The 15,647-nt window shown below is 38.7% G+C and overlaps 1 protein-coding gene across 1 annotated transcript; it reads right to left on the bottom strand.

Annotated features, from left to right (window-relative positions):
* Nucleotides 1-12,448: 12,448 nt before the first annotated feature.
* Nucleotides 12,449-14,802, bottom strand: LOC108672598. Its single transcript, XM_018160296.2, has 4 exons — nt 14,711-14,802; nt 13,664-13,772; nt 13,261-13,408; nt 12,449-12,940 (listed from the first exon to the last, which is right to left on the bottom strand). The coding sequence occupies exons 1-4, from the start codon at nt 14,730-14,732 to the stop codon at nt 12,449-12,451; spliced, it is 771 nt and encodes a 256-aa protein (XP_018015785.1). The 5' UTR covers nt 14,733-14,802.
* Nucleotides 14,803-15,647: the final 845 nt, after the last annotated feature.

Here is a 15,647-nt window from a genome sequence, read left to right as displayed (position 1 = left end):
GGCTCTCGTCAGACGCTGGTATTTGAGCAAACCACGACCATCTTCCGCTCAAAGAATGGCGTTGATATAGGTGCATGTACAATCATGTTAAGTCATGTAATGCAATACGTCACAAATTTTAGAGCTTACGGGGTTATAAGTGGAAGTTAGACGATTTTAGTGCGTATATCACACAAATGGTTTTCCGACAAAATATGCCTTTGTTTATACTTTTGCATATTTAAAAACCAGGGGCTGCTTGAATGAACGCAAAAAAACAATGCAGGTAGCTCCATGAGATAATTTGAAATCCAGTATTATAACATAAATAACTACAACGTAAGCCGTTTATTGACAGAAACAACAGCAACTGATGAACCCTCGATTTGGTATTCAGGGCCCATAAGTTTTTATTAAATATATAGAATTGTGATGCTTTGATGTAACTGCTTGATACTGTGATGGCAGTGCCGATCCAAATGTGATCAGTGCCTATCCATTATACAATGTACCTTTGGCTATACGCACCAGATCTGCAAAATTTGGATATTTTATGTCCACGTGAAACTGCAGTGCGGTTCGCATAGTTCTTTCTCGTCCGTGAATTAAGATCGTTTCATACACTGACGTTTGTGCGCCCTGGGCATGACTCATCGCGGCGTAAGTACCCGGCATAGAGAAAACTGTTTGGTACTGGTGAATGGGGTAGAATATAGGAGTGGAATCGGGCAGTGCAAAAGGCAATGTATGTATTTTGAAAGTACTTCCCAGATTCGGCCACGTTTGTTCCGAAGATATCAGATGCCAAATACGTTCGCCATGCACTCGCCCTACGGTCGCGAGGGAATTGTCCAAATTCTAAAACGACTCTTATATCAGTCTGACAACCAGAGCGTAAAGCGGATATAGAATATAGAGCTGCTATTTCACGTTTGCATAGAGCTTGAGACTACTCTATTCCAGAGGCTCATAAGAGGTGCAAAAAACAAGTAGCGGCACAAAATGGCCCGAAAAGGAATGAGAAATGGCAAGCAATTAAAGATGATTGTAGGGCGCATAATTGGATATAACTGTATCGGGTTGGATAAGGGTTAAGGAGGCGGGAAGGAAGCCACCCGACACTTCTTCTAAAGTTGACGACAAAGGTCAGCCAAGTTTTCGATATCGTCCTTGTATGGGCGAAAATAGAACTTAAGGGGTCGATAAATTTTCCAGGGGTACCGCACACACAGAGTCTAACGAAGATTCGCAAAATACTTAGCTTAAATACTTGTATTCGAATTAACTTTCTCGAAATGATGGTCTGTACAGACGTGAAAACGGTAGGACTTACATCACAGCGACAGTTTAGCACTGCATCACTCAAGATCACATAATGGAACATAGTAGAATTGATCTCTTCTAAAAACGAATGGCTGGAAGGAATGAATAAAAATGAATGGCTAAAACTCCTACAATAAGTTTTCGCTTTAGTTATTTGATCTTGATGAATGTCAAAGAATAAATACATACTAAAAAATCATTAAATCAAAATGATATTCTATTAAACAAATTTTCTTGATGGTGATTTAAAACAGCACTCGAGATTATAGACGTATGAATATAGCTCATGGTGACGATGAGAAGCCTCTGCTCACGGTAGGGTTGTTAGCTTATGAGCTTGATGGGTGTGAGTGTTTAATGAAACACACACTCACGAGAAGCTGGACGATTCCTCAACGTAAAATATCAACCTTCTTTTTAGTTACAGCTCCGCCCAGCTATAGGTAAATTTGATGCGATTCCGGACGTGCTGAAAGATTATGAAAATTCATACTAAACTTCAAGGAGTTATTTTCTGTGTAATAGAAGTTTGAAATAATTGTATGACCCAATATGCCTGTTTTATTTCCATGTGACATTGTAACAGATCCATCATATTGATTTTTCAATTTGAAATAAAAATTTTCATGTCAGAAGCTATGTAAATTTTTTGATCATCTTCAGTGTCTCCACCGTCACGCACGTGTCTCCAATATTCCAAAAAATTATAATTTTTCGCTGCAGACGCAAGATGTCTTACATCCTGTTAATAAATTATAATAACACGTATATGTATAATTCCGCAGCTACATAAATCGATTGATTGATTTTGTATGGTATATCTCCTCTAATGATTTGAGAATTATAGATTTTATTGAGCTCATTGCAGCTGTGGACAAGCCACAAGAAAGGCTTAACGACGACTTTAATTCAAACCGTACGGTGAATTTTTGTCATCCTTAACAATCAAAGTCGTAGCACTAACAGGCGTGTAAATGCTGCCCGTAATTTAAGTCTACCTTCAAGTAACCTAGCAAACAAGAGATTTTGAAAAATTAATGCCTGATGAACCTGTCGAAAGTACGTGAAATGCGAGACATAACTTACATTGCGCCTTGTTAGCTCGAATGCAAGGACTGTATAGGCCACTAAATATTTCTACGGGTCTCGACAGAAAGCCTTTCATCGCCCCTACAATGTGAACAGCACATAATTACCTGCAGAAGTTCCGCTACGCATAATCGTCTGTACAGACGTAATCGCAAGGACTTTGAAAATGCACCGAAGGTGAGGCGCGTGAGAAGGCAACAGGAATTACTTACGGTCTTGATCGATGTCACGTGCTCATCCGTAACTGAGGTATCACACTTCATCCGTTTCTACTCGTCTTTAAGTAACTTGAATAATTTTTATTATTTTTGTTGCCGTTATTTCAGTTTACTGTTTAGGGATAATAGACGTGAGTATACACATTACTTTCAAGTGGTGAATCGCTTTGTAGGTACCGACTTTTTTCAATGCTCTTTTTTCTACATGATATACTTAAATTTGAATGTATGGCCGAGTGTTATATAACACTATCTTAATGAGGGAGCAGAATAATTGTTGCTGTGAACACACGAGAATAACCCTGAGATTGGTGTTTAATACACGATTTTAAATTTATAAAATTAAAATTACACATCAGGTGCACTTATATTTTGTCAACCCACATTTGCCAAATTAATCAACAAGCTTTAAATATTAGAACTTAATTATTTAAAAGACACTTCTTTCAACCCTTTTAAATGTTTTATTTGTTTTCATTATCATTATATTTCTTGATAATATGTGACAAATATCCAAGTAAGTAACACGGGGAGACTGATGCTAGTCGTCAGAGCAGATATTCGGAGCAGTTCTGAACAGATAATTTGATGCGCTGTTCGTTTTAAAAAAGGAAAATTTAGCGTTTAAATAGTTGCCTTCTTATGATAGTTGTTGATTTGAAAAGTTTGCATAACAGATGTTGACGTGAACAGGTTGCAGATGAACACTGTAGTTTATTGGAGAAGCAAATTCAGTTAGTTGCTTATTTTATTTACGAGTGCAATTACAGAAGAACTTCTCAATGATAGGAAGCCGACCAGCTATACCTGAGCACGACAGGGGGTTGTGCCCAGCTAGTCTAAGAGGTCACAACAGGGGGTAGTGCCCAGCTAGTCTAAGAGGTCACAACAGGGGGTAGTGCCCAGCTAGCCTAAGAGGTCACAACAGGGGATTGTGCCCAGCTGGTCTAAGAGGCCACAACGGGGGGTAGTGCCCAGCTAGTCTAAGAGGTTACAACAGGGGGTAGTGTCCAGCTAGTCTAAGAGGTCACAACAGGGGGTAGTGCCCAGCTAGTCTAAGAGGTCACAACAGGGGGTAGTGCCCAGCTAGTCTAAGAGGTCACAACAGGGGGTAGTGCCCAGCTAGTCTAAGAGGTCACAACAGGGGGTAGTGCCCAGCTAGCCTAAGAGGTCACAACAGGGGATTGTGCCCAGCTGGTCTAAGAGGCCACAACGGGGGGTAGTGCCCAGCTAGTCTAAGAGGTTACAACAGGGGGTAGTGTCCAGCTAGTCTAAGAGGTCACAACAGGGGGTAGTGCCCAGCTAGTCTAAGAGGTCACAACAGGGGGTAGTGCCCATGCCCAGCTAGTCTAAGAGGTCGCAACAGGGGGTAGTGCCCAGCTGGTCTAAGAGGTTACAACAGGGAATTGTGCCCAGCTGGTCTAAGAGGTTACAACAGGGGGTTGTGCCCAGCTGGTCTAAGAGGTTACAACAGGGGGTTGTGCCCAGCTGGTCTAAGAGGTTACAACAGGAGGTTGTGCCCAGCTGGTCTAAGAGGTCACAACAGGGGGTTGTGCCCAGCTAGTCCAAGAGGTCACAACAGGGGTTGTGCCCAGCTAGTCCAAGAGGTCACAACAGGAGGTTGTGCCCAGCTGGTCTAAGAGGTTACAACAGGGAGCTGTGCCCAGCTTGCACGAAGGCTCACTCTAGGAAGTCGCATCCATTTAGCTAAGCTGAGGGTCCACGACTCAAATGCCATAAATAAACTGAAAATAACATTTATTCTGACCTTCAGGGAAGAGGTCGAGCTTGTTCCCGAGACTGCGCATGGCTTGGTCATTGGAAACTTTTAAAGCATCCGGGACAAATTCTCCGTAGTCTTGCATGGTGACTCTGAAAAATTCTACTTATTTCAACCACATTTTATGTATGTCTATTTTAGCAGTGGGTATGGAAATATTCATCCAACGGTCTGCTTTCCTTGGTTCGGCCATAGCGAATTTCTCGCTGTACTGTAAATAAATTTGCACATAAAATAACTTATGTGGCGCTGGCCATAGATTCATGAAAGTTTCCGCTGTGCTTCCAGATCATTAGTCTGTATTGGTTGAAAAACCATGTATGATATATATTTCTTGTCACTTCGAGAGTCAACTATTTTAAAATAGAATGGTGAAGAAGGAAGTCAGAGATAATATATGTGCAAATACATTAAGAAATTAAGCATTAAGACATTATGGCGAAAAGGCGAGGTTACTTCTCATTTGTGTAACGGCCAGTAAAATATTACGTCGTGAATTGTAATAATAACTTTTTCACCTACTTAAAAAGGTTATTGAAACTGTTCATTTGAATTAAAATTTGAATTTTATTGACCATAATAATAAATGAAACCAATGCGTTTTTTGTGCTCTAATTAAAATATTTGTAAGTGTAACATCATTTGATACACAAATACCGCCAAATCGTATCTGGAATTTGTGCTTTAGAGATCATTGAATTAAAATCTATGATTTGTAGTTCCTTAGGCATTATTTCTTACCGTACCTCAAAGGCGACTCTGCGAGCTGCTTGATGGTCTCAATCCTGACGGGGTAGAGCGGAACTGTGAGGAATGCGATGAGGTTTCCGTTGTACCCAGCGATGAAAACAACGCACCCCATGTACCAGACTGCCATCCACACTCGACGCCACTCGCCCACTCCAAATGTGGACAAATTCATGGATTGTGCCACCAGAGCACCTGCCACCTGTCACGAGTAAATTTCAATGACTTGACAAGGTCTCAACAAACTTGTAACCTCACTACTTGAAGTACTCGTAGTAAAAATTGAAAAATGTTTCAGGCTCGTAGAAGCTTTGCAAAATTGAGTAAACATGCATTGCTTTAGTGCGGAGGAGGAAAAACTCCTATGAGCCATACTGTTGAAATGAACAACGTAAAATGTAGATAAAATGCTCACCAGAAGTAGCGCTTTCGTAAACTGGAATTCCGAAGAATCGTCCCCAACCTCTATCCGAGTTAGGATAGGGAACATCACGGCAAGCAGCAGCGTTACAATGCCGATGCTGATCCATGTGCTCGGAGTGAAGGGGTAGATAACGGCCTTCCACTTCGGAAGAGGCTTGGGAAGACGGACCATGAAGCCGAATGCTTCAGCCTTATACGGATACGTTGAATCAAACGCATTGTATCGATCTAGGACAACCGTGAGGTAATTGACTGTAATATGTTTCCCATTATGGGCCAGTTCTGCAAACATTCCAGTCCATGTACCGTTTTCATTTGACCCCCACTTGGAATCAAAAGGTTTCAGATGATAGGTGTAAGTGAAATTCAAGTGAGAACCCACGATGTCAAGAAGGTCTATGTTAGAACCTACGCAGGTGCTGTTGCGAGGATAAGGCAGAGGGTAAAGCAGAGGGTAGTCATCGCACCAGGCTGCGAGTTGCAGAACGCTTCCAGAAAACGTAGCGAAACGATCAATGAACAATGACTCTTCTATTCCAAAGTTTTGCAGGTTCCATCGTCCTAGCAGTCTGAGGGCATTTTTTTGTAGGGGAAAATTTGTATAAACCAAACTTGCCTCGAATATTTTACTCTGTGTAATGATAACCGCAAACTTTGAACATTGCATTGCTTTGGAATCAATCAGTTTAGATAAAGCAACGTCAGCGTTCATGCTTAATGCTACGAGTTTTTTTGGGCACCACAAAGAAGGTTTTTCAATCAATCTATCAATTCTAATATTGTCGGAATCAATGAGCCAAATGACAGCAAAGTTCGTCACGGTGTAAGTCCTTAGTGGAAATTTTGCTGAGTCGAACTCTACTGCAGAAGTTTGTATAACAGCAGAGCCCAAAGTTACTTCATTCCAGTAGACGCTAGAAGAATGAGTGTCATCAAAGATGAACAGATCATAGCTTTTGAGAGGACCGTTGAGCAGTTCTTGTAGCACCAAAGTTCCTTGCGCAAGCCGGGGCAATGAGAAATTGAGCAGAACTGCACAATTCTGAATAAATGAGGAAACTAAGATAACGAAGTGCAAAACAAAACCGGAAAATGTCGTGGATCTCCTGAGCCTTCTACCCTTCGACAGTTCCATCATGTAAGACTCTCTACCTCTGATGTAAGTAGCTGCGAGATTCACTTTGTACGGCTAGACGCTAGAGATTCAACAAATCGTTTACACTCGTGAGAGCAACAAGCTGGCTATGACCTAACTCATTCGGCCGCTGCCACGAGGATAGTGAGCCTGCGGGCAGCCATGTGCTGCCTTCAACTGATCCTTGGCAAACGCCCCCCTGAGTTTACTGCCTCTTTAATTAGTGTGCATTATTTATTAAGCGTTGACTGCTCGCTTTCTAGCTCGGCTTCAAATCGTTGGTCGAAGTGTTGATTTCAAGAGTTTAAAGTTCTTTGACTTACCATTAAAGTTGACAAAGCACTTCATAATTTAAAGATTTTTTTCAATATCAGTAAAGATGATTTTTTGCTATCAATTTAAGATTTTGGAAAATTTTTGGTTGATTAGACCAAATTTGTAAAAATCGTACAGATCATTTGGAAAACAGTTTAGCTCATTCCAATTGTGATAGGGTATACAGGGTGTTCCTAAATTTAGATTATTAAAAAAAACAGTGCTTTACAGGATCTGAATGTCATCAATGTTCAATATTAAACATTTCGTTCATATGATTTTTATCCCAGGTTTTCAGCTTTCGTTCTTTGTCAGATAAATTTTGATTTATTTATTTCAATCTCGGGCGTGCGCTCTGTAATGTCAGAGCTGTAGGAGTTGTTTGTGCACATTGGCTACGTGAAAAACGTCACCAGTTGTTAGGGTAACACCTAAGATCGTTTAGCCGATACCCAATAACATATTGTCAATACCATATTGTCAATGACTGTCATTATTAAAAATACCATATTGGCAATGACTGTCATGATTCATATACCATATTGTCAGTACCATTTTGTCAATGACTGTCACTATTCAAATACCATATTGTCAATACCATAATTGTCAATGATTGTCAGTTATTCAAATACCATATTGTAAATGACTGTCATTATTCAAATACAATATTGTCAATGACTGTCATTATTCAAATACCATATTGTCAATGACTGCCATTAGTCAAATACCATATTGTCAATAATTGTCACTATGCAAATGCCACATTGGCAATACCATATTGTCAATACTAAATTGTCAATTACTGTCATTATTCAAAAAAGTGTTTTTTTTGTGATTTATCAGATTCACGGCAATGCAGCTCAGTTCCTGACACTAACATGATTATTACATATGAGCGAAGTGATACTTGCGAAGTGCACCTTAATATTAGGCAGAAAAGTGGCAGGCTAGAGAAAATAACAATTAACAATAGAAGTTTTCGCCGCAAGAAGACGTAGTGTAAAGAATATAAAGCAAGACAAATGAATCCAAACAGGCGCAATAAGCACACGTAAAAATGAGCAAGAAAATGTCTTATTCACGCCTTTCTTTTCGATGAGGCATCTCTCTCCTACTCAACGTACGTATGTCACGATCTCAATCCATGCATAGATCGTAAATTCTGTCATTAATTACTCCAAACCTAAAAAATCCGTTTTTTATGCTGCTTAAAGTTGGCATATGTTTATGCGCAGTAACTACATCGACATAAGGCGCGGTCGCTTTAGAACACCTAAATTGCTCTTTACAGTCCCTATTCACAGCCAAAATCACTCACTCAATCGATGCTTCTCAAGCATTAATAGATCATAAATTTATCTGCTTTTAATTTAAATTGCACATTTTTGCTTCTAATTATAGACTACGGAAGTCATTCGTTTATTAATAAAAAAATTTACGTTGAAATAAAATGAGGTAGAGCAATTGAAAATAAAATGAAGTGAAATTAATATGCTGAGAAACTCATTACATTTCTTCTGACATTGCATGAATATATATGGCACAAATTTCTATGAAATAAAGTAAGCTAGCAATAAAGTAAAGTAATTGCTAGTTTCAAATTGTATGCTGTCTTTTAAACAATATAAATGGTCCAAATATATAACAACTCCCTAATGAAAAGATGAGCATTTTCCAATATCTGAAGAGCCACAGGGCTGCAGAAGCCCACGCCATCTACTTCAGACCCGAGGTAAAGGAGATACAACTCCTTCTTTTACGGAACGCTGCCCAATGCCCCAACACACATTCAGGTTTCTAGCGATGATTATGAGCGTCAAAGCGCCTAAATCGACAGAGCCCAGGAGATACATCCAAGGTGTTTCATTCTATTGAGACAGCAAAAGTTAGGCCTATTTTCGCTAAAGTTCGCCAAATTTCTGCCGATAAATTTGAAGCTGCTAAATTTGAATTTTCTAAATTATTGCAGGCAGGAATGATCAGACAATCGAATAGTCCGTGGTACTCGCCTCTAAATTTAACGCCAAAACCAACGCTCAGGACGTGGAGAGCATGTGGATACTATACAGAATATTAAACTTCATCTCCAAGCCTCATCGATACCCCATCCCACATGTCAACAGAGTGGTCCTTAAATTACGTGGAATTATAGTAAAAAAACTTCTGTTGGTACTCCGTTTGGACTATTCGTGTGTTTGTACATGCCTTTTGTACTGCAAAATGCGGGTGCTACATTCCAAAAAATGTCTGGATAATCTTTTCATGAAAACGAAGTGCACCTTCGTCTACATGGATGTTATTATTATTTGTCCTCTGATCACGGGCAACACCTCAAGGATTTAGATAATGTATCTAATATATTGAAGTAGGTACAATAATTTGAAGATTTCGCAAACAAATGTTTATTTCTCAGAAACAACCTTGAATTTCTTGGATGCAATGTATCTGTTGAGTGGTTTAAATCAACAAGCTCCACAATGGAAGAGATGAAGATTTTGCCGAGCCTACATATTCAAATCCTTACGTCGTTTCCTGGTGTAGCCGCGCCTCGCACGTCACTAATTTTTTGTACTGCGATTTTCCTTGTCATTTTCTTGCGATCATTCAAACAGTTATTTCTCATATTTGTTCTTTTAAATTTGTACTCATTTTTTTCATTAGTGTTTTTACCTTTAGATTTCACTAGCATTTTCATTTAGAGAAAAAGTCTATTCACCCTTGTCATCCCATACTCGTCACTCTCATTCCGTCAGTCGTGAAGTATTTTGCACATCACTGTTGGCGAATCTATTGTGAATAATAGTTACATTGTGGCCTTTAAATTGTGTGTGATATTCGTGAATTGCGATTATATTATATTATTATAGTAGCTTCTTGTTGAATTAATTATTTCTATTTACAGAATCATTAGTTCACTACCGCGAACTATTATAGATTTAGTGCGAGTCATCCGCTGGGCTTATTTTGAGTTTATTTTGTTTTAATTTTGTGTTCATTATTGAGTTCTTGTTTCTGTATTACTCTTAATCTTCGGTATTCACCAGTGTTTTCCTTACCAATACTTCGAAGTCACCACCCGTCATTGTTATTCAGTAATAAGTGCTATGCAGAAAAGACTCCTCGGAAGCCTGAACGTTTCAACTTTGCTAAAATGAACTATGTTAAACTTCGTGAATCAGTGAGTGCATCGAACATTTCGGACTGTATTATGAACATGAATGTGGTGGTGTCGTGGTCATTCATCAAGAATATGGTTATGTCTGCAGTTGATGTGTGTGTACCTAAGATAAAGCTCGCGATCGACTGTTAGCTCAATTTTGGTGATCGCATAGCGGCAATAACCGCATGAGGTGGGCGACAGATGGGGTGGATCTGGCGGACGTTCAGAACGAGAGAAGCGGAACCGATCATCACACTCTTCAGAGCCCTTGTAATATATCCTTGAATATATACATATAGCTGCCAGCTCTGGGGCCATACTTTCAAAATTCGCTAAATGAATGGAAGTACCTACGCTCTATTTTCTTGTCTATGATTGGTGAATTTTGCTCGAAAGGCCGTCAATGATTGGCTGGTGAACTTACGATCTCTTAACTTTTTTTGAAAGTATAGGCCTAGCTGGGGCCGAATCATCAAAACACCGCTAAGTACACGTAACGACTTACGTGTGGCGTAATTGCTGATATGAGGACGTAACTCTAGCGGTGGTATTAACAAAACATTTGTGCGGGAAACTACTTACAAGAAGCTGTACGTAGCTCTACTCCTGCTCCGAGGTGTCGTAAGTTGAGATACGTAGACGTTTTGAGTGTGCCGAAGCAATATAAAACTATTGATTTACTTGAAACACGGTGAATTGTAATGGAATTCTGTCAATAATTTAACATAGACATAATATGTGATCGTGTTAAACGGTGCATTTTGGGAAAATAATTCAATTGAGTTTATACCAGCTAGTTTCTTTTCCTTGTGTGATATAATTTACAAGCAAATGTTGATATTCGTATATAAAAGTTTTATGACCGTCTGTGGCCGATGGCTAGATGTATAAAACTGGACTGAAATGCTCCTTTCCTGAAGAGTTTCTAAATCTTGACTATGAGCAGCAAGTATAAAAGGAAAAACGTTATTCCTTGACTTATTTATCCATTTATTCGTGTTTATAATTTGAAAACTGAAGGAATTGATTGGAAAAATGGCAAAAATTCCCACTTTGTGTACAAATGACGCCTTGTCACATGACCCGAAGAAGCGAGATAGATAAAAAATGGTAAGCGGGTATGAAATAAATATATCATAGTTATTCTAGGAGCAATCACTTTATATATCTTGAAAAGAATGAGTTTGGTGTAGTTTTGCCAATTTTATTGCCGAATCGAGTTAATCTGGAGACGTCACTTTCGATAATTTTTTTTCTAAATATTTTTTATGTTTGTGAAGAAAATGTTGATGATTTTGTTCACATGACTGCTGAATTTTTTGGTATCTACTTATTTTTACTTTTGGTTGCTGTTCCAAGTATATCGACCACCAAACATCGCCATGCAGGGCATCAGTTACGCGTGCTGAATTTTCTGTTTGTCCACGATTGCAGGCTTCGTCTAAACCTCCATGGTTGATTATAATAACCGTTTTAGTTCAACTGCATTTATTATTAGACAAATCTTGGTCCCTAACTTAGAAACTGTTTGTACCAGATTCCTAGGCTTTACCTGCTGATGAAGAGATTAGCATTTAATGACATTACTTGGGTCATTTCGCGGGTCTTCAGTAGGTAGTAATTTGGTCTTTTCAGGCGACCAGGCAGGCAGGTCCGGTGTATCTCAACATTTGCTGTGGTCACGATATCTGTTCATTATCTTTCAGCTGTCAATCAAGAATGGAATCAAAGGAACTTGATTGTAAGCTTAATTTTTTTATTTACCTGCAGCACATTAATTTCACGTTTGAGGGATTAAACGTGTGTTAACTTATCAACACGACTAATAAAATCTTAGCGGATGGGGGAATGTTTCCTTGCCTTAAATTATATATTGAATTGGATGCAACTGATAGCGTAGGAGATAAATCGAGCGAAGAAACTGTTCGTCTTATAGAATTAAGTCGTTTCACAGCCGCATTGGTGGTGAAGCGGCAGAAGTGGATTCAACTGCTGAAAATTGCCAATATTCATTAGCCTTTGTACTGAATTTGGGAGTCTGTTAATATAAATGATATTTAAAATACTAAAGGAATAAGTAATTGACACAAAATTTCGCGTGTGTCTCTCAAATCTCACCGCATGAACGTAGAAAATGTGCTAAACATTATAAAATTGTATTCCAAGTCAACTCATCGGCCAAGTCAACTTATTTTCTAAGTCAGCTAATCGTTCAGAACAGCTTATCATCCAAGTCAGCTCATGGTGCAGGTCAGCTCATGATCAGCTCATGGTGCAGGTCAGCTCATGATCAGCTCATGGTGCAGGTCCTGTCTCTTATACACATGCTGACCACTTATGTCGAGGTTCCGATCACTTATGTCGAGGTGCTGACCACTTATGGCGTGCTGCTGACCACTTATGTCGAGGTGCTGACCACTTATGTCGAGGTGCTGACCACTTATGGCGTGGTGCTGACCATTTATGGCGTACTGCTGCCTATTTACGGGACGGCGCTGACCATTACGATGACCACGAGTTCGGCATTTACGTAACCAGTTGCGCTGCTCACATTTCAACAAATTTTGTTTTTGTTCTAGCTTTACCTGTTGTTCTTGATTATATCGAACGCATTCTACAAACTTGTCAAGACGCTCTTGAGTTGCAAAAAAGAGTTCAAATGGGAAAAATTCATCATCATTTACTGGCTGTTTTGAGGCCAAATAGTTTTCTTCTTGACGAATTTTCAACCAGGATGTTATCACCGGACACTTGAAAACGCCGTTGGGTGTCTGTAAAATGAAGAAAAATGTATCCGTTATGCATTTGGGTGAAGACAATTTACGACGACTTTAATTGCATTATTATGTATAATTCAACATGCAACATGAAATTAAATTTTAGAAAAAACGAGGTGGTCCTAAAATTTTGTAACATATTTGGAATGAAGGAAATTTTTACATCATAGAGGTTCACGACAGTTTCTGTTTAATTTTTCCGATATTCTATGACGATTATATAGCCAAGTTGAACTTCTATTGGGCACTAAAATAGCACATGTAAATAGCAAGGCACCATAGCACCTGCAAGAATATTCTATAAATGTTCTGACCACGATAATGTGTTTGGTGAATAAAAGGCCATTCATGACGCAGAAGGTGCAGTCTTTGTCGGACGTCGCGTCGTACTCCTCGGGATGATCGGGCAAGAAGAATAAGCCGAGCCACAGGAAGTCAACCTTAGTGACGCGCTCCACAGCTCTGAGTCAAATATTTAATGGGTTAAAACAATTTGTTAGTCGTTAAAAATTAAACTATATGTCAATATTAAAATTTTACCCTAGGGTGTGACCTATAAAACAGTAACGATGCATAATTAATGAGGAAAACATCAGAGGAATAACAAGCTATACAGACTAACTAATGCAGAACTGTGGACTGTCATTGTTCGAACATGAATATATTGGCAAAATTTGTAATCGCCTGCACAGCCATGGAACAGTTGAAAAGACTCACCCATTTCTTTCGTAGAAATAATTGTCTTCGTACTCAATTTGGCTCAGCGGCAACCCAGGAAATCTTGATACACAATGGCCCCTGCTGAAGCGGGCCAGGTTCACAGCGGCTGAAAAGATTAATTTAACAGTTTATTGCCAGCGTGTGTCAAAATATGAGCTTGTAATAAAATGCCCATTTCAATGCTACAAATTGTTTTAGATTTCGCCTCATGTATAATACGAGGGCAATTTTAGTAACATTTATTTTCGAACTTTTCTATGAAATCTCGGAATAACTAAAATGATAATATTTTGCTACAACCTTAACAAAATTATCACACGGCCTTAAATGTAAGTAGCCGTCTAGCCGAGATGACTGAATAATAAATTTGGAATAACAGCTTTAACTTCTATTGAATACTGTTCATAATTCTTTCCCATGAGAGTGTATGTACGGATAAATATCATCAAAACCTTGAAAATAACTCTGGTTTTGAGTATAAAATATTGTGTGTTTCAATAAAATTATTCAAAAATGAGCGGTTGCATAAGAAAGGCTATTATAATTAATGTAGTCACTTTAACTTTTGTCACTTCTCCTGTTAGTTAGACATTAGTTATTATTAAGCAAAACTAGGACGAAGGCTGGAAAAAGTTTGCACAATTCTCAACAATAAAACAACACAGATCAATATCACTATAAGAAAATATAAATCAATATCAATAATGCATATCAAAAATTTAAAAATTACGGTACGAGCTATTCCTTTGGCGTTATAATAACAAACAAAATATTTTTTATAAAATAGGTAATGTTGTCAACGGAATTTAAATGAAACTATTCGCAGAATTGGACGCTTTCTGTATTTTTTTTTTGTTGAACCTGAAATTTCATGCACTCGTGGCTCGTTCACCAGACAGGTAGCGAGTTCAACCCTGACATATTTCACTGTTGTATTAAATCCTGTCAAGAACGCTCTGAAATACACCATCAGAACTAAGACTGAGTTTGTTTCACGGCCACACTTTTTCGCTCACACTTAAATAAACAAATGAATATACTCACAGTTATGCATGTGACTTTCCATCGCCGCTCGGTTCAGCTAAGTGAAGGTTACAGTAAGCACGTGGGTACTGCGTAAGTAGCTGATAGGTTAAGACTGATAACGCGCACGGGAGAACAACAACTTGAAGTGAGCGAAGGCACCCGCAAGCGCGTCTTATGTACACGAACGAGCTGCACGAGCAGCCAATGAGGCGTTGGATAGCGTGCGTCCTGACCAGTCTCCTTATGGTTCTTTGTCTTCTGATGGAACTATGGGCCACGCCATCAGCCTTACGTCCAATTTCGACACAAGTGAGTGAACGCGGAAAAAATGTTAAGAATTAATCCACTAATGAATTAAAAGTTCTTTTCTGAATAATTTCAACGAAATAATAAGTAATAAAATGATTTTATCGGCGGCCACAATAGAATCGCGCAATAAATTTATTTACATTCATGAAAAGGTAAATTAATTTTTTTGGTATATCATCTTTTGAAATAATAAATACTAAATTTCAGAAACGATTAATGATATAAAATCACTTTAAATACGTATATTAAACATCGAATTCGTGCAACGTTCAATTTTTCTCGGAGACGGTGCCGTTTTAATTTCAACGTTTGCAGTTTATTCTCAAAATGAAAATTCCCAACTTGCTAACAGTGATGCAACAATATTCCTTTGTTCACATCTTCCGTAAAAAAATTGACTTGGCCGGTAGCCCAGCCTTTTCCCAGCTTCTTGGCTGGGGAAAAAATTGTCAACGGAAATTGACAGGATGGAAAATAATTGTCCGAGTATAATATTATGAGTAAATTGACAGTAAATAATTGCCAGAGCACTTAAAGGGTTATAGAGTTTTTGTTCAAAAACTGCGAGTCTATAACGAAATTTGTAGGCAGATTGTAAATCAATTGTATCGACATCAATCTGATTGCACTTCATTTTAAGATATAG

Source organism: Hyalella azteca, unplaced genomic scaffold (genome assembly GCF_000764305.2).
Source record: "Hyalella azteca isolate HAZT.00-mixed unplaced genomic scaffold, Hazt_2.0.2 contig14273, whole genome shotgun sequence".
Lineage (NCBI taxonomy): Eukaryota > Metazoa > Arthropoda > Malacostraca > Amphipoda > Hyalellidae > Hyalella > Hyalella azteca.
Note: the sequence above shows the minus strand (reverse complement) of the source record. Positions and strands in the feature narration are given on the sequence as shown.